The sequence below is a fragment of the Schistocerca gregaria genome, chromosome 5, assembly GCF_023897955.1.
Source record: "Schistocerca gregaria isolate iqSchGreg1 chromosome 5, iqSchGreg1.2, whole genome shotgun sequence".
Classification (NCBI taxonomy): domain Eukaryota; kingdom Metazoa; phylum Arthropoda; class Insecta; order Orthoptera; family Acrididae; genus Schistocerca; species Schistocerca gregaria.
Window position 1 is genome coordinate 557,721,103 of NC_064924.1, and position 26,809 is coordinate 557,747,911.

The 26,809-nt window shown below is 40.0% G+C and overlaps 1 protein-coding gene across 2 annotated transcripts in view; it reads right to left on the bottom strand.

Annotated features, from left to right (window-relative positions):
• The window catches only part of LOC126272112 (MPN domain-containing protein), a 158,212-nt gene that overhangs the window by 22,504 nt on the left and 108,899 nt on the right, over positions 1-26,809 (bottom strand). For both annotated transcript variants that reach the window (XM_049974707.1, XM_049974708.1), the window contains one exon: positions 10,611-10,771. In XM_049974707.1, coding sequence (XP_049830664.1) covers positions 10,611-10,771 — 161 coding nt within the window. The remainder of the gene's footprint in view (positions 1-10,610; positions 10,772-26,809) is intronic.

The following is a 26,809-nucleotide window of genomic DNA, read 5'->3' on the forward strand; positions in this document are numbered from 1 at the left end:
CGTCACTGTATTTCGCTCTGTGGAATTGAAACGTGTATATTTTGCAATGGTTGCCATCAAACTATATTCATGACAGTGGAAACTACAATGTCTTGTGGTGCCTCACCTGCTCTCAGTCGGCCAGTTTGACAGCCTGCCCCTCTTTAAAAAAATCTTGCAATTAATAGCAGATGGGATTTTTTGTAATTGGGAGAACAAGAACTCTTCAGAAAATCTGCACTCTATTGCCTATGAGCTACTTGCTGTTCTGTGTGACATAAAATTAAATATAGAATACATAAAACCAATAAAGAAAAGAGACAAGCGACTAGCATTTTTCTCTCTCTAATCTTGCTACAGCTTTACATGGCATGCTTTCCTTTCTGCGAAAGAATCTATTACCTCATCAAAGCTCATCAAACGATTCGCTACATGAAAAATTGAAGTCATTATCTAATACTGAAAAAGCTATTAACACAAATAATACTCGAGACTAGTGTGGTTTATTGATCTGATTACGTCTATTTTGTCACTGTCTGCTAGATAAAACAAGAGAGACCTCTCTAATATTGGAGCAATTTTGTAAGACGCACCAAATAAACTAGACTGTTTTGGCACAAATGGCCATTTTTATAATACGACAGAATATAATTAACTAAGTGCCAATATCAAATGCCTATTAGGCCTATTACAAACAAAAAGCTTTACTTTAGGAAATAGTTTAACATTTCATTCATACGCACCAGCTTCTCAAGCATGAGATCGAACAGTAATATTACAAAATTTTTATATAAATTTGGAATCGTCTTATTCTTCCATAATTTGCATGATGTCCCCGTTTCTTCTCCTCCCTTGTTCTAATAAACAATCTTGTCATCACCAATTTTGCAGCTATTCCTGCCATTGTCAAAATTTGTTTGCCGATTAATTTCACGAACCCTGCCAGAATTACAGGTTTAGTTACCCTGTGAATGTTTTCCGGTTAGGCATTATTACGTGTTCGTACAACACATGTTCCGCGTTACTTCCAGAATAGAACTTAAGCAGCTGCTAGCGGGGGACAATACAACTGGTCATTATTAGTGTAGTGACGCGGCCAAAAATTTTCTGTTAAAATTTCATTTTCTTGGATACACTGAGAAGATAACACGTAATATTTCTCGCCTGTTATTCCTGTCAGTCATTTATTTCCATTCTGGTAGTCTGAATTTATAGATTTCCCTAGTAATTATGACAATGCTGATCATTTGCAAAGTCAATCAACCACATAATCAGACAGCGATTGGCATTCATCTGTTCGGATTTACTCCGCTCAGCTCACATAGTCCCATCCTCTTTTGCCTGCAGAAAGTGTATTTCTAGATGTGACGAGGACGCTCCCGGCATAGACATCACGTGCTCTATGCACGCTTTCAAAAATCAACTTAAAATGTGTTCAAAAATGTTCACAAACCAATAGGGAAGCGTTTCAAAATCATATGAATAATCGGTAGACAAATGTGTGCTGGATGCTAGGCGCTTTGTGAAACAAGGTTTTTACCCTCAAGAACATGAATTTGCTGCCCCCTTTGCCCGATAGCAACTGGTTGCTCACTGCGACTGCTTGCACAGTCAACAGCCACATTCTTGTAGCCAGAAGTGGGAGAATCTACTGCTCAAAAGCGACTCAACTGCACATGCACATGAGCCTGCTTGTAACTACTAAAACGAATCTAATGTAAACAGTTGTGACTTCACGCTCATCGGCGGCAATTTGATGTTATGAAGCATTGCACAGTCTTCCTAAAGCCTTTGACACATTTTGCTGCTGGCAGACGCTTGCATGAGCACTGTGTGTTATTGTTGTTGTTTATGGCACATTTCCTTTGCAATTTAAGTTATTTTCATTTTTTTCCTCTCATTTATGTTTTATTGTTGAAGTATTATTCTGCAGTAGCGGGATACAGTAATATCCTTTGTTAGAGTATCGATTCTTACCCGTTAAAATTACAAAAATTGTACTGAAAATTAAAACAATGAAAAATTCCTGGAATTCTAAAAAATTCCCGGATTTTTCCCGGTTTTCTCCCGGGTGAAAAAATTCCTGGGTTTTTCCCGGATCTCCTGGTTGTCCTGGGTCTTATACACCCTATATGATAATATACCAACAAAGTTGATTAAACAGTGTGGCTCTGAGTTTAGGGACTTTTTAAGTTATTTGTGTAATCAGACTTTTAACAGTGGAACATTTCCTGAATTGTTGAAATAGGCTGAAGTTAAGCATTCATATAAGAAAGGAGATAAAGAAATAACATCGAACTTCTGTCTAATTTCACTTTGCTTTTCTCAAAATTTTTCCAAAAGAAAATATCCAGTCATCTTCTTAACCATCTGACCACAAATAAAATATTATCCAATCCACAATTCGGATTTCTAAAGGGTTCCAATATTGGAGGCTACCTACACAGACAGTGAGAATGTACTTAATTCATTAGACAATAAATTACAGGCTACTGGTATATTTTGCAATCTATAAAGGGCATTTAACTGTGTAAACTACAATATCCTTTTATACAAATTGCAAATTACACTACAACAGGAAACACCACAAAATCGTTCAAAGCTTATATCTCTGACAGAAAATGAAACACTGTCAATAGGAAAGATATGTGTATTAAGCTATCATGCATTATCCAACAGGGAGTCAATAACACGTGATGCCCTCCAAGGTTCTATCTGAGGGCAGTTACCTTTTCTTTTGTTTTTTTGTGGAACACCTGGATAAGTTTGGGGAAGTGGCGGGGTTGTCTAAAATGAGGAATGGGTCCATCCTCCTCAAAACGTCCTCTCCAGCCCAGTCACGTTTCAAGTCTGATTTGTTTGCAGATGTTACAAACATTGCAATAAATAGTACATCAAGTATAATCTTGGAAGGTTCGATAATGAAATTTCCATGGCCATTAATGAATGGCTCGTTGCCAATTCCCTATCACCAAACTGTAAAAAAATGTACTTTATGCAGTTCAGAACTTGTAAAAGGTCTCCCGCCACTGTATGCCTAAAATATGACAACAAGCAGATAAGCGAATTTGACATTGTTAAATACTTGGGGTTGCAGCTCGATAATAAATTTAAATGGGAGGAGCATACTATAGAACTGCTACAGTGCCTAATGAATGCTACACGAATGTTGTCAAACATAGGTGATATAAAAATAGAAAAGCTAGCATACTAATGCTTACTTTCATTCCTCAATGCCATACAGGATTATTTTCTGGAGTACCTTATCAACTGAAGCTGAAGTTTTCTGAGCCCAAAAGTGTGCAATACAACATGTTGTGTGAGCTCAAGAACGCCCTGCAGAGAACTCTTTAAGTAACTGGGGATACTAACTACTGCTTCTCAATATTCTTTAATGGCATTTGTCATTAAAAATCCCCCCCCCCCCTCCCCCCGGAAACAGTAGCTCAGTTCATGGCATCAGTACTAAAAATAAGAATAATCTTCACAAATATTTAAAGTCACTTACTTTGGTTCAGAAAAGTGTCCACTATTCAGCAATAAATATTTTCAATATCACGCCAGCAGCCACAAAAAGTTTAACCAATAGTGAAATTTAGTTTGAGAAGAATCAAAAGGATATGATGATGATGATGAGTCCCATACTCCGTTTACCGAGCGTAGGGGAGCGACGCGGGAGACCCGCGCCGCCATACTAGGCAAGGTCCTAGTGGAGGTGGTTTGCCATTGCCTTCCTCCGACCGTAATGGGGATGATTGATGATGATGATGAAGACGACACAAACACCCAGTCATCACGAGGCAGGTGAAAAATCCCTGACCCCGCCGGGAATCGAACCCGGGACCCCGTGCTCGGGAAGCGAGAACGCTACCGCGAGACCACGAGCTGCGGACCAAAAGGATATATTGGTGGGAAATTCCTTCTACTTCATTTCTTAGCAGAACCAACTAATGTGTGTATGTTATTATTAATATCACATAATGTGAATATTACATACAATCTGACAAATTTTGAGCAGTAATGCAATCATTGCCAATAAATGCTGTAAAATGTTTTGTTTTGTTTTATTTTTTTATCTGATGATGTGTGGCTACAACAGCTTAAGAATTATCATATGCACCTAAGTGTATTGAACATTTACTATTATTCCACATCTGCAAGGGCAATTTCATTTGTGATATGTGGAAGGTACATTAGCATATCTCTTCTTACTTTGTAAATATTTGTTGTGTGGTTCGCTTTTTCTTGGGTACAGGTAGTCTCATGTATGTGTACGACAGGAGCAGCTAGGACAGCTTCCTCTGATTTTGCTAGGATGTTGTTCCAAATGTTGGAAGACCCGCCAGGGTAGCCGAGAGTGCTAACGCACTGCTTCCTACTCGAGTAGGCGTGCCGGCCCCGGATTGAATCCGCCTGGTGGATTAACGATGAGGGCCGGTGTGCAGGCCAGCCTGGATGTGGTTTTTAGGCGGTTTTCCACATACCACTAGGTGAATGCCGGACTGTTCCCCACATTCCACCTCAGTTACACGCGCCGCAGACATTTGAAACATGTTCGCACTATTTCACGATTTTCACTAGATGCATTCAGATGGGGTACACTGATTCCATCCCTGGGGGTAAGGGGTGGCAGCAGGAAGGGCATCTGGCCTCTCCTAAAACTAACCTTGTCAAATCCGTTGTAACCACGCAGACCCTGCGATCGCTCCAGGATTATGGCATAAGCGAAAGAAAGAAGTTGTTCCAAATGTTGAAAGCCAATAGTTTTTATTGCAATGTGTAAAACAGTTTCAGTGGATGGAATGTTCAAGTTAAGTGGAGATTTATGTCCTCTATTGAGCAACAGCTGAATCACAGGGAACTGCAGGAAACTGTCTTAGATGCATTGTGGACTACTTACAAAGCATGAGAACAAAGTCTTTTGTGGTGGCGCTGATATGTAAAACTACGCGGTTTTCTTGCCGCATCAATTCGAGATAAAATCTCAAGCTTTTAATGATAGCCTCCAGGTCAGGAGCAACTGACTGTCTTCACTGCTGCTGTGATGGCCTTGTGTGGCCTGTGGACAACCTTCTGATTGGTCGTCTTGTGACTGGTCGGTGATTGCCTACTGCTGCCACAGGCAGTGTCCATGTCTGCGCTGGTGGTGCCACTGCTTCCATTGGAATGTAAACACTGCAAGGTATGTCTCTGCTGGTTCTCTGCATCAAGTGCTCATTTACATGCACCGCTAAGATAATATCCATCACAATTAAAGTTCTTTTCGTTCATTCTTGTTTCTACTGTGTCCTTAATAACAGAATCCCAGAATGTGGAGGCATGGGATAAAATTTTTATTTCATCAAACAGAATTTTATGTTTATTAGTGAGTCTGTGCTCTGCAACTGCCAATTTCTCTAGTTCCTCATTTTTAATATGCTGTCAGTGTTCTGCACAGCAGTCAGAAATGGTATGAATGGTCTGACCTATATAGCTGCTTCCACACTCACAGCAGATATTATAAATTCCCGTGAGTGTTGGAGCAATTATATAGCCCAGACCATTTGTACGGTTTCCCGACTGCTGTGCAGAAAACCAAAAACATATTAAACAAAGAGAACTAGAGAAATCAACAATTGCAGAGCACAGCCTCACTAACAAACAAATTCTGTTTGACGAAACAAAAATTTTGTCTCATGCCTGCACATACTGGGGTTCTGTTATTAAGGGAGCTGTTGAAATATGCATGGGTGAGAAGAACTTTAACCGTGACAATGAATATTACCTGAGTAGTGCATGGAAATGAGTGCTTGATGCAGAGAAGCAGCAGAGACATTCCTTGCAGGGTTTACATTCCCAAGGAAGTGGTGGCGCTACCAGCGCAGACAAGGACATCGACTGCAACAGCAGTATGTAGTCACCAACCAATCAGAAGCTGTTCACAGGCTATATAAGGCCACCACAGCAGCTGTGAAAACAGTCAGTTGCTCCTCACGATGACGATGGAGGCTACTGTCGAAAGCTCGAGATTTTATCCCGAATTGATGTGGCAAGAAAACCGAGAATGTATTACATATCAGAGTCTCACAAAAGCTATCATTGTCATTACTTTCCCCTACGGGGAGGTCATTGCATGCCAGGTTCATCAACTGGAGAAGCTGTGTGTCAAATTGCACAGTTGTGGAGAATTTGGCATTTTTGCAACATGTCGTGATAAAGAGATTGTTCCTAAGTTTGCTGTGTTTAAACACCATATCAAGTTGGTTGGAATGAAGAATATATTACAAAAGACCAGCTGGAAGATTGTCAAAGAAACGTTACGACGCATAAGGTACAAACTGGATTTTAATGCACGCAGTTTATATAGTTGCCACCTTTTGTTATCTACAGTTCTCTTGCCTTCTGACTAGGAGTGGGTCGATATAATGACGGCTGTTCATCAAAGAGCTCATCTTAGCAATACATCGGCTAAACAAGTAATGAAATTTGAGCATCTTGCAGTTATGCAAAGACCGGAGTCATCGTATGAAATAGCACGCACTGTTGTCAACTAGTCAGACAAGAGCCTGGAAAAAAGGAGCCATCTCAGACCTTAATAAAGTTTCGAATTTTGCTCCTACACCACATACTATGCCCATCTCGGGTCATATCAGCGGAATAGAATAGGCAGTACGACATCTTGCACAGGACACTAACAAAGTGAAACTTATTATCAGTCACTTTTTGGCCTCAGCTAAGCCTCCCAAATATAATATCAGTAGAGAGGAGAGAGAGGGCTCCATTTACTTCGGGGAGATAAGATCTTGTCATATTATCAGCTGACAAAGGAAATGGCACCTCATGCTTAATACTACCGAATATCATAGCAAAATTACAACACCATTTGAGGAAAGTACATACAAATGTCTTAAATGGAATACAACTTTGACATACACTAGAAAAACTATGGAGTTAGTGAAGAATTCTGGTATACCAGATGATGTTACAGAAACTCTCAAAGTCTGAGCTCCTAGACCTCCGAGGTTGTATGAACTACGGAAGATCCACCAGGATTACGTTCCCTTGAGACTTATTGTCAGTGCAATTGGTTCTCCTACCTACAAGCTGGCCAAATACCTAACAAAGTTGATGACTCCAATAGTTGGCCGTTGTGAAAAGTACATCAAGAACTCCCAGAAGTTCATTAAGAAAATCAAACAGATTAGAGTTGGTCCAAATGACATTTTAGTCAGCCTGGATGTGGTATCGCTGTTCACAAAAGTTCCTGTGGAGGACACTCTGAAAATGCTGGTGGATCTTTCTTCTCCTGAAACTATAAAGTTGTTCCAGCATGTGATGACAAGCACCTACTTCCTGTATGGTAGTAAATTTTATGAAATGATGGATGGTAAAGCGAGGGTCTCTCCGTTGTCTACATCATTTTTTATGGAGAATTTTGAGGAATGGGCATTAAATTCGGCTCCCTTCCGTCCATCCTTATTTTATGGTTATGGTGTCGATAAATTTATGATCTGGCCACATGGCTCAGAAGCTCTCAAACAATTCATGGAACACGTAAACAACATACAGCCGAACAACCGGTTCACTGTCAAGATGGAGAAGGAAGGACAGTCGAAATTCTTAGACATTTTAGCACAATGAGAGACGAACAGGCACCTGGTCACTCTGCGTACTGCAAACCGACGTATACCAATTTTCAATGCGATAGGATCCGCAACTGTGATAAATTTTTTAAATGATTTCTTGAAGCCTTCAGCTGCCATTTTCTTTATTTCCTGTATGATTGTACAATTTCAGCCTTAGGCCATTTTCAAGTATCTAAAACGGAAATTACATACATTGGATACATTAGTGACTCTTGTGATTTTGATGTAGGAACAAGACATATCTGCAGATATACTAGGCACATTATAACTTACTTTATGGACAATTTTTTGGTAACAGATTATGTCACATACGTTGTTGCTCCTATGACACTATGTTATGCTCATAAATTAGTCCGAAGTGTTCACATTATTGTAGGAGCACATTAGTTTCGAGCATTTGTTGCAAGGCTCTTATATATAACACACTTAACCTAGGAAGATTGGATTTATTTTACAGCATTTTGCTACTTAACCTGCACATGCTTTTGTTCTCAGTTACATTTATCGACCATCATTGGTGTAAATATGACTGTATGTAATTTCTTTAAAATAACTTGTAAATATTTGTTCTGTTATTGTAGGAGCATGTCATTTTTGAATAGTTGGCACAAAGATCTTATATATCACATTTATGACAGTATTCCAATGAAATAGTACCGAGAACCACAAGAGTCTAGCAAAAACTGCTTCATGGCTGTGTGATGTTCGTATTACAGTCATATTTAATAATGAGTATAATGATAAGTTTACATTCTGTGCAGCGGTAACACTTCGCCCTTGAGCTGGTAGAAAGTTATCTAGGAAATTCCCATTTCACAGGTCTTTTCGCTAATTTAAAACTCTGCCTGACTGATATTTTAGATGTATGTAGATTTCAATTTCTTCCATTATATCCATGACTTTTCCTTTCTGTAACTTATGTAATATTTGAAGTGATTCATTTATATTAGGTATTTCATGGTTGGTGCCTTTTAAGGGTGTGGATGAGTTATTGTCACTTATTGTCACGTGCTCTTTAAATCATGTACTAAATTTTCTTCCTGTTTGTCCAAATATAAAATTTTGGGTATTCTTCACAGTTAATTTTGTAGATTCCTGATTGCAAAAATGGCTCTGATTTACATAGTACGTGTCTCAACAATCGGTTTAGATTGTTAGTGCTTCTGTAACTGGTGTATAACTTTGTATCCTTGAAACACTGAGTAATTTTGTTGGAAATAATACCTAGATATGGCCATACAAGAACTTAATTTTTCTGTGCTTCATTTTTGTTTGTAGTTAAAGTTATTTCATCTACGGTACTGGCATGTGTTTGGTTGGTTTTCTTTTTGAATAACGTGACTACTAACTCTGTTGGATAACCATTGCTTATAGCTACATTTCGAAGATCTAGCTCTTTCTCAATATTTTCTTTTTTCAGTGGTAAGTTGTTTAGTCTATGTAACACAGAACGAAAATATGTGAGCTTGTGTGATCTCGGGTGGCATGACCGGCTGTGGATAATTATGTCGGTGTTATGATTTTTCGTTTGAAATTTTTAAATCCAGAAAGTTATGCTCTTATTTTTTTCTCTTCCCATAGTGAAATTAATTTTTGGATGCAAACTGCTGAATTGTGAATGCATGACACTGCACTTATATGTTGTATTGTTGACCTGAAGTGAGACATCTACAAGCTGTTCACTGAATTAGTGACAATGAATTAAACATCTTCAACTTTTGTGGTCCTATCATCCTCAGTTGCATATAAATTTATGGTACGTTCATAATTTTTACTTTTGGATCAACTAATGAAACACAATGTTTGTGCCATATGTGATTGTTGTAATGTAGCTGTACATACCAGTGGAATGGCTTTTATCTTATCATTCTTTTATTAATGGCTTTCTGGACGTGGTAATTTTCCTGTATTTCCATAAACTATTTGTCATGGTTGTTTATTCTGATTATTTTCATATCTTACAGCATTACAAACGTCAGCCTATAAACATGAAACAAGATATGAAAATAATGAGAATAAACAATCATGACAAATACCTTAGAAAATTACCGCATCAAAGAAGCCACTGGATGTGATAAATGAGCACACATACATCAATACAGACTCACAACTAAAGTCAAAAAAATAAATGACAACACACACACACACGCGCGCGCACACACACACACACACACATAGATTACAGATATCACAAAAACAAATTCAATAGTTGGCAATAATAACATTCAATCACTGCCAATAACATTCAACAGTTGGCAGTTGGCAATGGCAATCAAAATATAACATAAAAACAGAACTGAGTTTCATTCAGTTGAAATTAGAAGGCCCAAAAGTAAAAATTGTCAATGCACAGTGACAATGAAAGAGCTTGAAGAATAAAATGTTTGTGTGCAATTTTGGTACAAACTTGGCAAAAGGTGATGCCAATGGCTGACACCCTCTTTTTTAGTTGGAAAGCCACTGTCCATAAGGAGTTCGTACCATCTGGTCTGATGGTAAACAAAGACTTCTACCAGAGATTGTTAGTACATATGAGTGATTCTGAGCACAAGAAGGTGCATGAATTGTGGAAAAACCAGACTTGGATGTTGACTCATGACAATACGCAAGCTCATGCGTCACTGCTTGTCCACAGCTATCTAGTAAAACACGCAACTGTTGTGCTCCATCCACCATATTCTCCTGATGTAGTCCCAGCAGACTTTCTACTGTTTCCCAAACTTAAAACCACATTTGAAAAACGTTGTTTTCAAACCATAGAGGAGATTCCAGACAATGCAACAAGAGACCTGTGCACTACCCAGAAAATGTGTTCCAGGAGGCTTTTCAAAAGTAGAAAAAATGATGGGAATGATGTATCACCAGTAGAGGAGACAATTTTGAGGGCGACAATGCTTAAAATGTTGTACAACAAGCAAAAATTGTGTTATAGCAAAAGTTGTGTTTCTCTTATAACACATTGTATATACATCAAAGAGACCAGTTTTTACTGTTATCTACTATTACCATTTCATTAAGTGCATCTTGGGAGAGAAACTGGTCCTGCACAACACTGTAACTCATAAGCATTGGCTTCCCATAATCATGAGGTTTGCTCTCTGGAGGAGGCATCACCCAATAGCTCACAATAGCAGACTCTAGAGACTGGTTGTCTTTATTGTATGGAGCTGAAAAGAAAAAAAAAAAACATACACTGGGAATTCATAAAATTGTCACTCACAAATTAAAATTCCTATGTTTATATGAAAAGCCTACAAAGCTAAAAACAATTGTTTCTTGATAACAAATAACTGAGTATGAAATTTTCCCTCTGCAGCGGAGTGTGCGCTGTTATGAAACTTCCAGGCAGATTAAAACTGTGTGCTGGACAGAGACTCGAACTTGGGACATTTACCTTTCACGGGCAAGTGCTCTACCAACTGAGCTACCCAAGCACGACTCACGACCCATCCTCACAGCTCTAATTCCGCCAGTACCTCGTCTCCTACCATCCAAACTTCACAGGAGCTCTCCTGCGAACCTCTCCAAAGGTCCCGAGTTCTAGTCTCGGTCCGGCACACAGTTTTAATCTGCCAGGAAAGTTCAAATAACTCAGTAGCTCATGGAATACAAAATCTTACCAGCATTCTGTTACTTGAATTGTGGATGCAAGAAGTACAACATGTGCTTGCAAAAATGTATATCACTGGAATAAAAAATTTTCACAATTCTATTTTTCAGCAGAATAAGGCAAACACATAAAACTGCATAAAAGTAGGGAGGTGTTTGCATGCTCAGAGTGCCTATGATGATGCTTTGACAAGTTGTCTGAACAATACACATAATACCATTTCTTCCTATTTTAGCACATAATTTCTTAAGTATTACTTGTTCCTGTATTGTTGTGGTCATCCACAGTCTGATAATGGGGTCACACATGAATTGAAACTAGGTTTTAGTCAAGGTAGTAGTGGTTCCCCAAACCTTTATCAAGAGGTCTGTGTTTTACGAGAAATGTGGGAGGATAGTCATCCTAAAAACTCATCAGATCATCTTTTAATTACAAACCAAATTGTTTAAGTGCTAACACTGTGTCACTTGTGAAGTCAGACAATATTTAATTGTAAGAAGTGACAATCAAACTGTAATAACATTTGAATAACAAAATTATTATTTGTGTTTCTAACTGTTTATCAGATATAGGTAACTGAGTATACTTTTAACTGTCACTTCTCCTTTTTTCTTTTATTTTAGAAAATTCTGACATCCCAACAACGGAAAGTCCAAGATGGACTAACACACTAGTCTATCCTGTGACAGTCTCTTTATCTCTGCATAACTACTGCAACCAACACCCATTTGAACCTCCTTATTGTGTTCATCTGCTTAGTCTCCCACTAATATCCCCTCTACCACAGCCCACCACTTAAACCTACCTCTTCTTTTAGTTAATCTGTGCCATAAATTTATTTTCTCCCCTATTCAATTCAGTATGTCCTCATTAGTAATTTGTTCTGCCCATCTAACCTACAGCGGCATTCTGCTGTTGAACCGCATTTTAGAAACTTGTATTCTCTTCTTGCCTAAAGTGCTGATCATCCATGTTTCACTCCCATACAAGACTACACATGAGAGAGACACCTTCAGAAAAGACTTCCTCACACTTAAATTTATGCTAGAATTTTAATAAATTCCTCTTTTCCAGACATATTTTTGTTGCTCTAGCCAATCTGCATTTTACATCCTCTCCATGTTGGCCACATCAGTTATTTTGCTGCACAGACAGCCCAATTTCTTCACAACTTTTATCTTACGTAAAAATGAAAGATTTTTTTGTAGAGCCATGCAAGAAGTTTTTTTCATAATATTAATTTAAAAATTTGCTTTCAAAATATTATGCCTCCCACATGTTGCTCCAGACCTTTTGGCCTTACACTGCTTGAAGCAACTTTCTTGGGAAATATATTGACTTATTTTTTCAAGCAGATCCTCTTTGGGGCTCATGAGATAAAATGGTTCCAATTCCACATCTTTTAACTGCAGGAAACTCAGAGACGGTCACCTGCAACTGTGTTTCGAACCACTGTGTAAGTAGTTAAGGATCCTATGCACCACACTATCAGTAAAGTAGTTACATGTACGCTAATTTCTTCCAGTGTGTTCAAAACTACAAACAATTATGTACATCACACTCAAGGCTTTCTGTACATGCATAGATCAGAATTGAAAAAGAACAGAGCCATATGTTTATTACACTGTACCACAAATATTATCAGAAGGACAGAAGGATGAGGGACACGACGTGCCTTGTATGCAAGACCAATATTGGTAGCAGACTCTTAACAGCAACATCAATTATCTCATTGTCAGTGTAGCAAGTGGGCTAATGTTTGTGGTTCAGGCAGCACTATTGGCAGCAGCCAATATATCAGCAAGCTACTGCAACATCATCTGCCGAGTGTACAGTTTAAATAACTAAAATTAAACCTGGATACAAAACTGTGGAAAAATATAGATTGCTAATTACCATAAAGATAACAGTCCAATTTGCAGACAGGCACAATTAAAAGACACTTACACATAAGATTTCGACCTCGGCCTCCACTAGAAAAAGAAAAACACACTCCATTCATTCACACAAGCAAACACACCTCATGCACACATTACCACAAACTATGGCATCTCTGGCCCGAGCTGTTGGAGGTGGCGTCCATGTGTGCATGAGGTGTGCTTGCTTGGGTGAATGAATGGAGTGTGTTTTTCTTTTTCTAGTGGAGGCCGAGGCCGAAATCTTATGTGTAAGTGTCTTTTAATTGTGCCTGTCTGCAAATTGGACTGTTATCTTTATGGTAAGTTGAAATATCTTTTGCTGCATTGTTGATGCTCCTACCTGGAGTTTCTATTGTTTAAAATTAAAACTAGTAGGGCTTAAGAGCATATTCCCTCTCTCATGTTAACTGACTTGTTACTACAACTTACAGATGTGTTTTATCATTCCCAACCACACTGATCTAGTTTACTCTGGTCTAAAACTCATATTGTCCATTAAGCATATACTTTTCTAAAGTATAGGTAGCCTATTTTTGGCAAACTACTTGTGCGACTGATACTGTTCTTAACTGATTTTACCTTGTATATTTTATCCTCTTGTTTTTAGTGGTATTTGCTGTGTTTTAAGTACATTTTTCACATTTTTAAATGGCATTGCCCTCGACTTTTCTTTCCAGCGTCATTCGATGGTAACAAACATAACATTTGTACAATTGTCACTAAAGTATTAACATGAAAATAAAAAACAAATAGACCAGAATACGAACAATATACAGTAAACTTTTGATGATGTGACTGTGTCAATTCATTTTTCATGGACTGGCCCTCCAGTAAGTTCATTTAATAATATATAAAACAACTTTAATGTAATTTTTATGTTTTAATTTTATAAATTCTCTGTCACACTTCAGAAGACATACTTTGAAATTGAATTATTATACAATATCATTAATAAAATACAACAGTTAAATTTATGGGACTGCATAGCAACTAATTAGAATGTTAGCTGATGCAATCTTAAATTCAGTAGGATTTGTTACAGAAAAACTGAAAAAGTATGCTAGTGTTCATATATAATGATTGAAGACTTATCAAGGACTTCGTAAATAATTTGAGTCAAATGTTTCTCCTCTTTACTGCAGATTTTGAACACAAAATCAACACGAAATGGACAGGAACCAATGTCAGCTAATGCCTATGAATTGAGTGACAATGAAAAATGTTTCAGTGAATTTTTCACTGCTACTACCATCTACTCATCAATGGAAACCACAAAGTCATTAGATACCTCCAGACATTTGTAGGAGCTATAAATATATATTGAACGACATGGAAAATCATTTTAACTGGCACGAAATAATATTGCGTTCATCGCACATTCTCATTCTCTGGAATTGCTGTAATATTATGTCAGCTGCATGCTAAGTGTTAAATTTAAAATCCCAAGCACTGAATATGGAAGTGTGGAAGAGGAATTGGGAGGGGAAGTTCAAAGAGGCTTTTTTAAGCCTTTTGTGACAGAATGTCTGGAAGGGCAAAGAATAAGGAGATACCTTGGCGGAATGAGCGGGTGAAGGGGGCTGTAAAAGAAAGGAAAACAGCATGGCAAGAATGGAACAGAGACAAAAAAGGAAGAAAGCAAAAGGAAATTCCAGGAATGCAGAAAGAAATGTAAGAAAGTAGTAGCTGACGTTGTAAAGCTGTAGGAATTTACAGGAGAGCTGGGAATGAATATTAACTCAGATAACCCTGACTTCCTTCTGGAAGGACGACGTCACTCACTGTTGAAATTATTTATTTTTGAGAACAACACATTGTTACAATGGACTGTGACGCATTGTTATATGAAGTAGGCAGAGTCAGTTGCGCGCTGAGACAATCAGTTTGACGCTGTAATTCACAGTGAGTGAGAAACTGTCTTGAAAATAGGGCTGATTTTACCATGGAAGAACTGACTGCCCTTGTCATTGATAGGTATGTATATTTTCTTTCATATTGTGTCAATAATTCTGAAACTTGTCATATAATACCTTAAAGAGTTAACCTATATTATTTATGGGTTCATATTACGATTGAAAGTTTTCATCAGTTGTAATCCCTTCCGGAAGGACGTCAGGGTAATATGTTGTCACTTTGTATTCACAGAAAACGATGTACACTGATGGAACTTTTGGACATGTTAGAATCAAAAGATGAGGAAATACCTAATACTGGTGTGAATGTAACATTACACCCTGCTCTAAATTCAACTGGTGATGTAACAGATGAAGATTCGGGTGCTGAAGAAAATCCAAGTGTAGATAAATTACCTGCAAGTCAGCTCAATGCTACTGCGTTTTGTGATTTGGCCATTTCTACCAATAGTAATGCTGTGAATGCAACAAGGAAACAATACTTTACCTCTGATGTTGTTCCAGGACCCTCCAGCAGTACAAAAACAGCAACAATAACAACAACAACCACAAACGAACCAGCAAGGCTATCGAAGAATAAAGTTCTAAACCTCAAGAAATATAACTGGAAAAGTGATGAAATAGTTAATCCAACACCTGTATGGCTTCTAATGTTCACAGTTGCAATGAAGAAAGGGCAAACACCGCTTGAATATTTCCAAGAGTTTTTTGATAATGAAGAGGTTCAAATTATGGTCACTTACACAAATCAGTAGGCAACCAAGAGAAATAGACTAGGTGATTGTTCAGAAGATGAAATTTTGGTGTTTATTGCAATACTTCTGCTACGTGGATATGTAACAGTGCCACACAGAAAGATGCACTGGCAATCAGATAAAGACAGTCACAACGACCTTGTAACAAATGCCATGTCCAGAGATCAATTTTATTTTATCTTTTCCATTTTGCATGTATGCAACAATGACAAATTAGATAAATCAGAACTTTTGGGAAAATCCAGCCATTACTGTGTATGCTGAATGACAGATTCAAACAATTTGTGCCTCATGTGCGGCATCATTCTGTCAATGAATCGATGGGCCCATACTTCGGAAGTCACGGGTGCAAACAATTCATAAAAGGTAAACCAATCCGATGTGCATTCAAATTTTGGTGTGGAGGCACAAGTGGTGGATATATTATTTGGCTCTAACCCTACCAAGGAGCTGGCACATGTAGTAAGGACTGTGAAACGAAAGGTATGGGGTATGGTGTGGTAATGACTTATGTTGACCAGTTACTCCCACATGTTCCATATCGAATATACTTTGATCACCTCTTTACCAGTGTTGAACTACTACATGACCTAAAAGAGAGGGGTGTGGAAGCAACAGGAACAATAAGAGGAAACAGAGTTAAGATTTGTACTCTATCACCTATAGATAAAATGATAAAAGAAAATAGAGGATCACACGAAGTTTGTGCTGACTCAGCATCCGGGATTTCCATTGCACATGGGAATGACAACAATGTTGTTACTGTAGCCACCAACTTTGACAGAGTGCAACCACTATACTCTGTAGCAAGATTTTCCAGGGAACAAAAGAAAAGGATTAGTGTGCCCCAATCTAACTTATTACACTCCTACAATACTCATATGGGAGGCATAGATCGAGCTGACCAAAATGTATCCCGACGACTGTGCCGCTAAAGCGGAGTTATTGAACGCAGTTTTCCGAAATTCCTTCACCAAGGAAGACGAATGGAATATTCCAGAATTTGAAACACGAACAGCTGCTAGCATGAGTTTCTTAGAAGTAGATACCTTAGGGGTTGCGAAGCAACTCAAATCGCTTGATACGGGCAAGTCTTCAGGTCCAGATTGTATACCGATTAGGTTACTTTCAGATTACGCTGGTACAATAGCTCCCTACTTAGAACTCATATACGACCGCTCGCTCACCGATAGATCTGTACCTACAGATTGGAAAACTGAGCAGGTCGCACCAGTGTTTAAGAAGGGTAGTAGGAGTAATCCATCTAACTACAGACCTATATCATTGACGTCGGTTTGCAGTAGGGTTTTGGAGCATATACTGTATTCAAACATTATGAATCACCTCGAAGGAAACGATCTATTGATACGTAATCAGCATGGTTTCAGAAAACATCGCTCTTGCGCAACACAGCTAGCTCTTTATTCACACGAAGTAATGGCCGCTATCGACAGGGGATCTCAAGTTGATTCCATATTTCTAGATTTCCGGAAAGCTTTTGACACCGTTCCTCACAAGCGACTTCTAATCAAGCTGTGGGCCTATGGGGTATCGTCTCAGTTGTGCGACTGGATTCGTGATTTCCTGTCGGGAAGGTCGCAGTTCATAGTAATAGATGGCAAATCATTGAGTAAAACTAAAGTGATATCAGGTGTTCCCCAGGTAAGCGTCCTGGGACCTCTGCTGTTCCTGATCTATATAAATGAGCTGGGTGACAATCTGAGCAGTTCTCTTAGGTTGTTCGCAGATGATGCTGTAATTTACCGTCTAGTAAGGTCATCCGAAAACCAGTATCAGTTGCAAAGCGATTTAGAAAAGATTGCTGTATGGTATGGTGTGGCAGGTGGCAGTTGACGCTAAATAACGAAAAGTGTGAGATGATCCACATGAGTTCCAAAAGAAATCCGTTGGAATTCGATTACTTGATAAATAGTACAATTCTCAAGGCTGTCAATTCAACTAAGTACCTGGGTGTTAAAATTATGAACAACTTCAGTTGGAAAGACCACATAGATAATATTGTGGGGAAGGCGAGCCAAAGGTTGCGTTTCATTGGCAGTACACTTAGAAGATGCAACAAGTCCACTAAAGAGACAGCTTACACTACACTCGTTGGTCCTCTGTTAGAATACTGCTGCGCGGTGTGGGATCCTTACCAGGTGGGATTGACGGAGGACATCGAAAGGGTGCAAAAAATGGCAGCTCGTTTTGTATTATCACGTAATAGGGGAGAGAGTGTGGCAGATATGATACGCAAATTGGGATGGAAGTCATTACAGCAAAGACGTTTTTCGTCGCGGCGAGATCTTTTTAAGAAATTTCAGTCACCAACTTTCTCTTCCGAATGCATAAATATTTTGTTGAGCCCAACCTACATAGATAGGAATGATCATCAAAATAAAATACGAGAAATCAGAGCGCGGACAGAAAGGTTTAGGTGTTCGTTTTTCCTGCGCGCTGTTAGGGAGTGGAATGGTAGAGAGATGTATGATTGTGGTTCGATGAACACTCTGCCAAGCACTTAAATGTGAATTGCAGAGTAGTCATGTAGATGTAGATATTGATGCTCTATAAGAGGGAAAAAGTGTTATTTCCCAATCATTGCACATTTCATAGACATTGGACAGCAAAATGCCTGGGATCTTTACAAGCACAACGAAGAACCTGTAGATCATCTGACATTTCGTCGTTGAATTGTCACTGCAATTCTTGAAAGCAACAAAAGAGTCACTTCCAGCAAAGGACGTCCTAGTAAGAGGGCAAAACTAGATTCTAGATTTGATGGAAGAGAACATTATGTTGCTGAATTACCAACGGACGAGATAACAAAAAAGAAGCAGCAGCTGAATTGTCAAAATTGCCACAGAAAAACTACTACTATGTGCATAAAATGTGACGAACCACTTCATGTTTGTTGCTTTTTGTCTTATCATGCTAGTGCATAAAATATGTGTATAGTTTATTTTCTTTTTTTTGGACTTATTAGCTGTTTTAGCCCATAATTCAAATTTATTTATGTTTATTTGAAAGCATAAAAACCAAAACAAGTTAATTATGCAATGTCATACTTTAAAAGCATGTTCCCTTATTGTCGTGACGTACTTCTGGAAGGATGCCCATTTTTGGAAATACTAAATAAAAATAAATACTCAAAATTGTTTTTACTTTCTTCCTTACAACTTTGTGAATGAATGTAGATAAAATATAAATCAATTTTGAAAAACAAATAATTCAGGACTATTTGGATTAATGGAGGTAAAAAGAATACTGCTTGGGATTACAAAAAGAAAGAGAAGTAAAAGTACTTCCACAAAACTGGTGAAATGGGAGAGCGGAGAGCAAATAATGCAACCAGAAAAGATAAACTACTGAACATGAAAAATAGTGATGAAAAGACAGTATACGCATACACAGACATATATGTCTGCTTGTGTCTGTGTATGTGCGGATGGATGTGTGTGTGTGTGTGTGTGTGTGTGTGTGTGTGTGTGTGTGTGTGTGTGTGTGTGTGTGCGCGCGAGTACGAGTGTACACCTGTCCTTTTTTTCCCCTAAGGGAAGTCTTTCCGCTCCCGGGATTGGAATGACTCCTTACCCTCTCCCTTAAAACCCACATCCTTTCGTCTTTCCCTCTCCTTCCTGAAGAAGCAACCATCGGTTGCGAAAGCTAGTAATTCTGTGTGTGTGTTTGTGTGTTTTGTTCATGTGCCTGTCTGCCGGCGCTTTCCCGCTTGGTAAGTCTTGGAATCTTTATTTTTAATATATTTTTCCCATGTGGAAGTTTCTTTCTATTTTATTTAGATCACTTGGTATGGTAGAAATGATATGCAGAAGTAGTTCATAGAGATTGGTACTAGCTCCGATGACTTCTGACTTGTGTAGTGGCCAAACAAACTGAATAGTGTGTAATTCAATAACTGGTCTACTCAGTTCTCATTTAGTGTTTGACTGACGCTCAGTCCCCTTGTTTTTTATGATATACTGGTTTGCCATGAATAAAAAGACAGTGAGACAGTTGACAAAGAAACGGAATATTATTCAGGTGGTGGACAAAAATTCGCTCGTGAAGCATGTTGATATTGCACAAAAACTAAACATTTATCCATCAGCCTTAAATAGAATAGTGAGCAAATGACATAATTGAAGCAGCATGTTTGGAAGCAGCAAATAGCAAATAAAAACAAGTTGTGACAGTCAGTTTCCAGATTTGGAAAAAATGCTACTAAAATGGATAAAATTAACTTGTTCTTCTAGCAATCCAAATGATGCCACAGTATTTATTATGCTATGAGACTAAGACACTGCTGTGTTTGGTTATACACTCCTAGAAATTGAAATAAGAACACCGTGAATTCATTGTCCCAGGAAAGGGAAACTTTATTGACACATTCCTGGGGTCAGATACATCACACGATCACAATGACAGAACCACAGGCACATAGACACAGGCAACAGAGCATGCACAATGTCGGCACTAGTACAGTGTATATCCACCTTTCGCAGCAATGCAGGCTGCTATTCTCCCATGGAGACAATTGTAGAGATGCTGGATGTAGTCCTGTGGAACGGCTTGACATGCCATTTCCACCTGGCACCTCAGTTGGACCAGCGTTCGTGCTGGATGTGCAGACCGCGTGAGACGACGCTTCATCCAGTCCCAAACATGCTCAATGGGGGACAGATCCGGAGATCTTGCTGGCCAGGGTAGTTGACTTACACCTTCTAGAGCACGTTGGGTGGCACGGGATACATGCGGACATGCATTGTCCTGTTGGAACAGCAAGTTCCCTTGCAGGTCTAGGAATGGTAGAACGATGGGTTCGATGACGGTTTGGATGTACCGTGCACTATTCAGTGTCCCCTCGATGATCACCAGAGGTGTACGGCCAGTGTAGGAGATCGCTCCCCACACCATGATGCCGGGTGTTGGCCCTGTGTGCCTCGGTCGTATGCAGTCCTGATTGTGGCGCTCACCTGCACGGCACAAACACGCATACGACCATCATTGGCACCAAGGCAGAAGCGACTCTCATTGCTGAAGACGACACGTCTCCATTCGTCCCTCCATTCACGCCTGTCGCGACACCACTGGAGGCGGGCAGGCGGGCTGCACGATGTTGGGGCGTGAGCGGAAGACGGCCTAACGGTGTGCGGGACCGTAGCCCAGCTTCATGGAGACGGTTGCGAATGGTCCTTGCCGATACCCCAGGAGCAACAGTGTCCCTAATTTGCTGGGAAGTGGCGGTGCGGTCCCCTACGGCACTGCGTAAGATCCTAGGGTCTTGGCGTGCATCCGTGCGTCGCTGCGGTCCGGTCCCAGGTCGATGGGCCGTGCACCTTCCGCCGAGCACTGGCGACAACATCGATGTACTGTGGAGACCTCATGCCCCACGTGTTGAGCAATTCGGCGGTATGTCCACCCGGCCTCCCGCATGCCCACTATACACCCTCGCTCAAAGTCTGTCAACTGCACATACGGTTCACGTCCACGCTGTCGCGGCATGCTACCAGTGTTAAAGACTGCGATGGAGCTCCGTATGCCACGGCAAACTGGCTGACACTGACGGCGGCGGTGCACAAATGCTGCGCAGCTAGCGCCATTCTACGGCCAACACCGCAGTTCCTGGTGTGTCCGCTGTGCCGTGCGTGTGATCATTGCTTGTACAGCCCTCTTGCAGTGTCCGGAGCAAGTATGGTGGGTCTGACACACCGGTGTCAATGTGTTCTTTTTTCCATTTCCGGGAGTGTATTTTTTATACACTTGGCCTATTTCAGTGTGATTTCCATCTTCAGTTTATCTGTGGAAAGTACACAATTTGGTACAATATTTCAGATTTTGACATACATAATTTAACGTATTAAAGGATTACACTTTGCTAAGTAGATCAAATGGCCTTGATATACACTATGTGATCAAAAGTATCCAGACACTTGGCTGGAAATGACTTACAAATTCCTGGCACCTTCCATCGGTAATGCTGGAATTCAATGTGGTGTTGGCCCACCCTTAGCCTTGATGACAGCTTCCACTCTTGTAGACATACGTTCAATCAGATGCTGTAAGGTTCCTTGGGGAATGGAACCCATTCTTCATGGAGTGCTGCACTGAGGAGAGGTATCGATGTCAGAGAAGCCTGGCGTTCCAAAACATCCCAAAGGTGTTCTATAGAATTCAGGTCAGGATTCTGCACAGGCCAGTCCATTACAGAGATGTTATTGTCATGTAACCACTCTGCCACAGCACATGCATTACAAACAGGTGCCTGATCATGCTGAAAGATTCTATCGCCATCCCTGAACTGCTCTTCAACAATGGGAAGCAAGATGGTGCTTAAAACATCAATGTAGGCCTGTGCTGTGTTCGTGCCACACAAAGCAACAAGGGGTGCAAGCCCCGTCCATGAAAATCACAAACACACCATAACACCAATGCTTCCAAATTTTACTGTTGGCACTACACACGTGGGCAGATGACGTTCACTGGTCTTTCGCCATACCCACTCCTTGCCATTGGATCGTCACATTGTGTACCGTGATTCATCACTCTACACAACGTTTTTCCACTTTTCAATCATCCAACGTTTACACTCCTTACACCAAGCGAGGCATCGTTTTGCATTTACTGGGGTGATGTGTAGCTTATGAGAAGACGCTCGACCATGAAATCCAAGTTTTATCACCTCTCGTCTAAGTGTCATAGTACTTGCAGTGGATCTTCATGCAGTTTGGAATTCCTATGTGATGGTCTGGACAGATGTCTACCTATTACAAATTATGACCCTCTTCAACTGTCGGTGGTCTCTGTCAGTCAACAGATGAGGTTGGCCTCTATGCTTTTGTGTTGTATGTGTCCCTTCACGTTTCCACTTCACAATCACAATTGAAACAGTGGACCTAGGGATGTTTAGGAGTGTGGAAATCTCACATACAGGCATATGACACAAGTGATACCCAATCACCTGACCACGTTCGAAGTCCGTGAGTTCCGCAGAGCATTCCATTCTGCTCTCTCATGATGTCTAATGACTACTAAGGTTGCTGATGTGGAGTACCTGGCAATAGGTGGCAGCACAATACACCTAACATGAAAAATATATGGTTTTGGGGGTGTCAGGATACTTTTTATCACACAGTGTACATTATGACACAAATGTCTCAGCTGCAGTCACTACTGTGTAAGTTTGCTCCTTTGATGTTGGTAGACCTCTTTTAGGCAGAGCTCTAGTAGGTATTAAATTTTAGCTGGAGCATTTATTTCTGAAGCTGTTGAATTATGAAATTGACATCAAAGAAGCAAACTTATACAGTCGTGATAGCAACTGAGACATCAATGTCATATGGATATCAAAACCATCTAATGTATGAAACAAAGCGTAGTTCTATGATACTTAAATCTGAAATATTATATCTAACTGTGCACTTTCCACAAGTAACATGAAGATGGCAATCAAGCTGAAGCAGGTCTATTGTAATAAAAAGTGGTCTTATAGCACAATATATAATGTTCTTCTAAGACAAATACAACACACTGGGCCAAACGATTACAAAGTTGGTACAATGGTTTGTGCTAAAGCAACATATCTGGCACAAAAGGTGGGTCGTGCAGATTTACAGCATCCAATGGTTGGATTGAAAGGTTCAAGAACAGATATAATTTAGTGTATACATGTGTTTGAGGTGAGACTGGAAGTGTGAACGCTAACACCATTCAGTCATGGAACAAATACTAATTCTATCAGTCGAAACATACAGTCCCAATGAATTTTTAATGGAGACGAAACGGGCTTATTTTTTCGTATTTTGCCCGACAGAACTTGCGAGTTCAGAGGAGAAAAATGCCACAGGGGAAAATTTATTAAAGGCTAACTGTTCTTATCAGTCATAATAAAAATGGAACGGAGAAGTTGGTGCCACTAACAAGTGGAAAGACGAAGAGTTAGCAATACTTCAAAAATGTGCAGACAATTCTATATCAATATACATCTAATCTGAATGCATGGGTAACAACAACTACACTACTGTCCATTAAAATTGCTACACCAAGAAGAAATGCAGATGATAAACGGGCATTCATTGGACAAATATATTATACTAGAACTAACATGTGATTACATTTTCACGCAATTTGGGTGCATAGATCCTGAGAAATCAGTACCCAGAACATCCACCTCTGGCCGTAATAACGGCCTTGATATGCCTGAGCATTGAGTCAAACAGAGCTTGGATGGAGTGTACAGGTACAACTGCCAATGCAGCTTCAACACAATACCACAGTTCATCAAGAGTAGTGACTGGCGTATTGTGAAGAGCCAGTTGCTCGGCCACCATGGATCAGACGTTTTCAATTGGTGAGAGATCTGGAGAATGCGCTGGCCTGGACAGCAGTAGAACATTTTCTGTATCCAGAAAGGCCAGTACAGGACCTGCAACATGTGGCCGTGCATTATCCTGCTGAAATGTAGGGTTTCACAGGGATCGAATGAAGGGAAAAGCCACGGGTCGTAACACATCTGAAATGTAACGTCCACTGTTCAAAGTGCCGTCAATGCGAACAAGAGGTGACCGAGACGTGTAACCAACGGTACCCCATACCATCATGCCGGGTGATATGACAGTATGGCGATGACGAATACATGCTTCCAATGCGCGTTCACCGTGATGTCAGCAAACACGGATGTGACCACCATGATGCTGTAAACACAACCTGGATTCATACGAAAAAAAGACGTTTTCCATTCATGCACCCAAGTTCATCGTTGAGTTAATAGCAGGCGCTCCTGCCAGTGATGCAGCGTCAAGGTTAACCGCACCCACGGTCTCCGAGCTGATTAGTCCATGCTGCTGCAAACGTCATCGAGCTGTTAGTGCAGATAGTTGTTGTCTTGCAAATGTCCCCATCTGTTGACTCAGGGATTGAGACGTGGCTGCACGATCCATTTCAGCCATGCAGATAAGATGCCTGTCATCTCGACTGCTAGTGATACGAGGCCGTTGGGATCCAGCACGGCGTTCGGTATTACCCTGCTGAACCCATTGATTCCATATTCTGATAATCGTCATTGGATCTTGACCAACACAAGCAACAATGTCGCGATACGATAAACTGCAGTCACGATAGGCTACAATCCAACCTTTATCAACATCGGAAACAGGATGGTACGCTTTTCTCCTCCTTACAAGAGTCATCACAACAAAGTTTCACCAGGCAACGCCAGTCAACTGTTGTTTATGCATGAGGAGTTAGTTGGAAACTTTTCTCATGTCAGCACGTTGTAGGTGTTGCCATCAGTGCCAACCTTGTGTGAATGCTCTAAAAAGCTAATCATTTGCATATCACAGCATCTTCTTCCTGTCGGTTAAATTTCGTGTCTGTAGCACGTAATCTTCGTGGTGTAGCAATTTTAATTGCCAGTAGTGGATATTCTAACAATTCTTGTGTGCCTGGAATGCAAGGATGGGTGTTAGAAATAGGAAAATCACACTGTTTATTGACCAGTGTGCAGTGCATCCCCAAGACACACAGCATCTACACGATATAAGTGTAGTGTTTCGTTCTTCCCAAATGTACATGCCATCTTGAGGCCCTCGACCAAGGCATAATAAGTGCCTGAAACAAAAGTACAGGAAGATTCTTGTACAGAGTAGGCTATCTTGTCTTCATTGCACACTGAGAAAGGTTATAATCTTGGATACTATGCATTTTGTAAGAAGTGCCTGGGATTCTATGCAAGAAAGTACAATCTCAGACTGTTTCCAGAAGGTTGGCTTTCATTGGGTACCTACATAAAACAACACACCAGAAAAAGAAGTAACTGCAGCTGAACAATGACAGCAACTAATGGAGCAAGAAGAAAATGCTGACTTCCTCAGCTTCAATGAGTATGTTGATTGTGACAGAGATATTGCCATCTGTCAGTCTGTGACAACTGATGAAGTGTTTCAGGAACAAATGTCAGAGAAACCAAAGAAAAGTGAAGACAAAGGTGAAGTGGGAGGGACATTAAGGTTTGACGTCCCATCAATGCTGAGGTCATTACAGACTGAACACACACTCAGAATGTTTCATGTCCTTTCAAATAAACCTTCACAGCATTTGCCTGGAGCGATTTAGAGAAATTATGGAAAACCTAAATCTGGGTGGCTGGATGCGGATTTGAACTGCCGTCCTCCCAAAGGTGAGTCCAGTGCACTAACCACCTAACCACTGCGCTCAGTGAAGACAAGGATGAATCAGAACCCTCACCAGCTTCGACAAGGTCAAAAGCTATTGAAGTATGGACACAGTGAAGCATCATGTTTTGAGTTTTGACATTGATGAAGAATGATGAACATTTTAACTAAGATGGAAAATATCATGCAAACCATCGTGAAGTGCACGACAGACGGTACTTCCCATTGTACCAGTTATTAGGGCTTCTTCCAGTTCCATTCACATATGGAGTGCGGGAGGAATCACTGCATGAATGCCTTTGTGTGTGCTCTAATTATTCTAATCTTGTCCTCGCAGTTCCTATGTGAGCGATACATAGAGGGTTGTAGTACATTCCTAGAGTAATCATTTAAAGCCATTCTTGAAACTGTGTTAGTAGACTTTCTCAGTACAGTTTACGTCTATCTTCGAGAATATGCCAGTTCAGTTTCTTCAGTATCTCTCTGTCACCCTCCCATCGGTCAAACATATCAGTGGCCAATGGATATGTTTTTCAAACCTTTGTGAAGACATGACTACACACTTTATATGTTATTGTGTTATAGTGTATTTAGGCTAATAAGATGTATAATATACCAGTAGTTTGTTTAAATGACAACCTCTTTTCAGTCACCAGTAGTGATTCACTAATGGTGAGATGCTAAATGAACGGCATTCATTTGTTTTGAGAATTGTAGTAAAAAATGCAGTTTTAATGTGTTTTTATTGTTTTCACATCACATGCCAGGTACATATTTTGGTTGCCAGAGGTTGCGCTTCATGTCAGTGACTTTGCTTCGTTCAAGTTGATGGTGAAAGT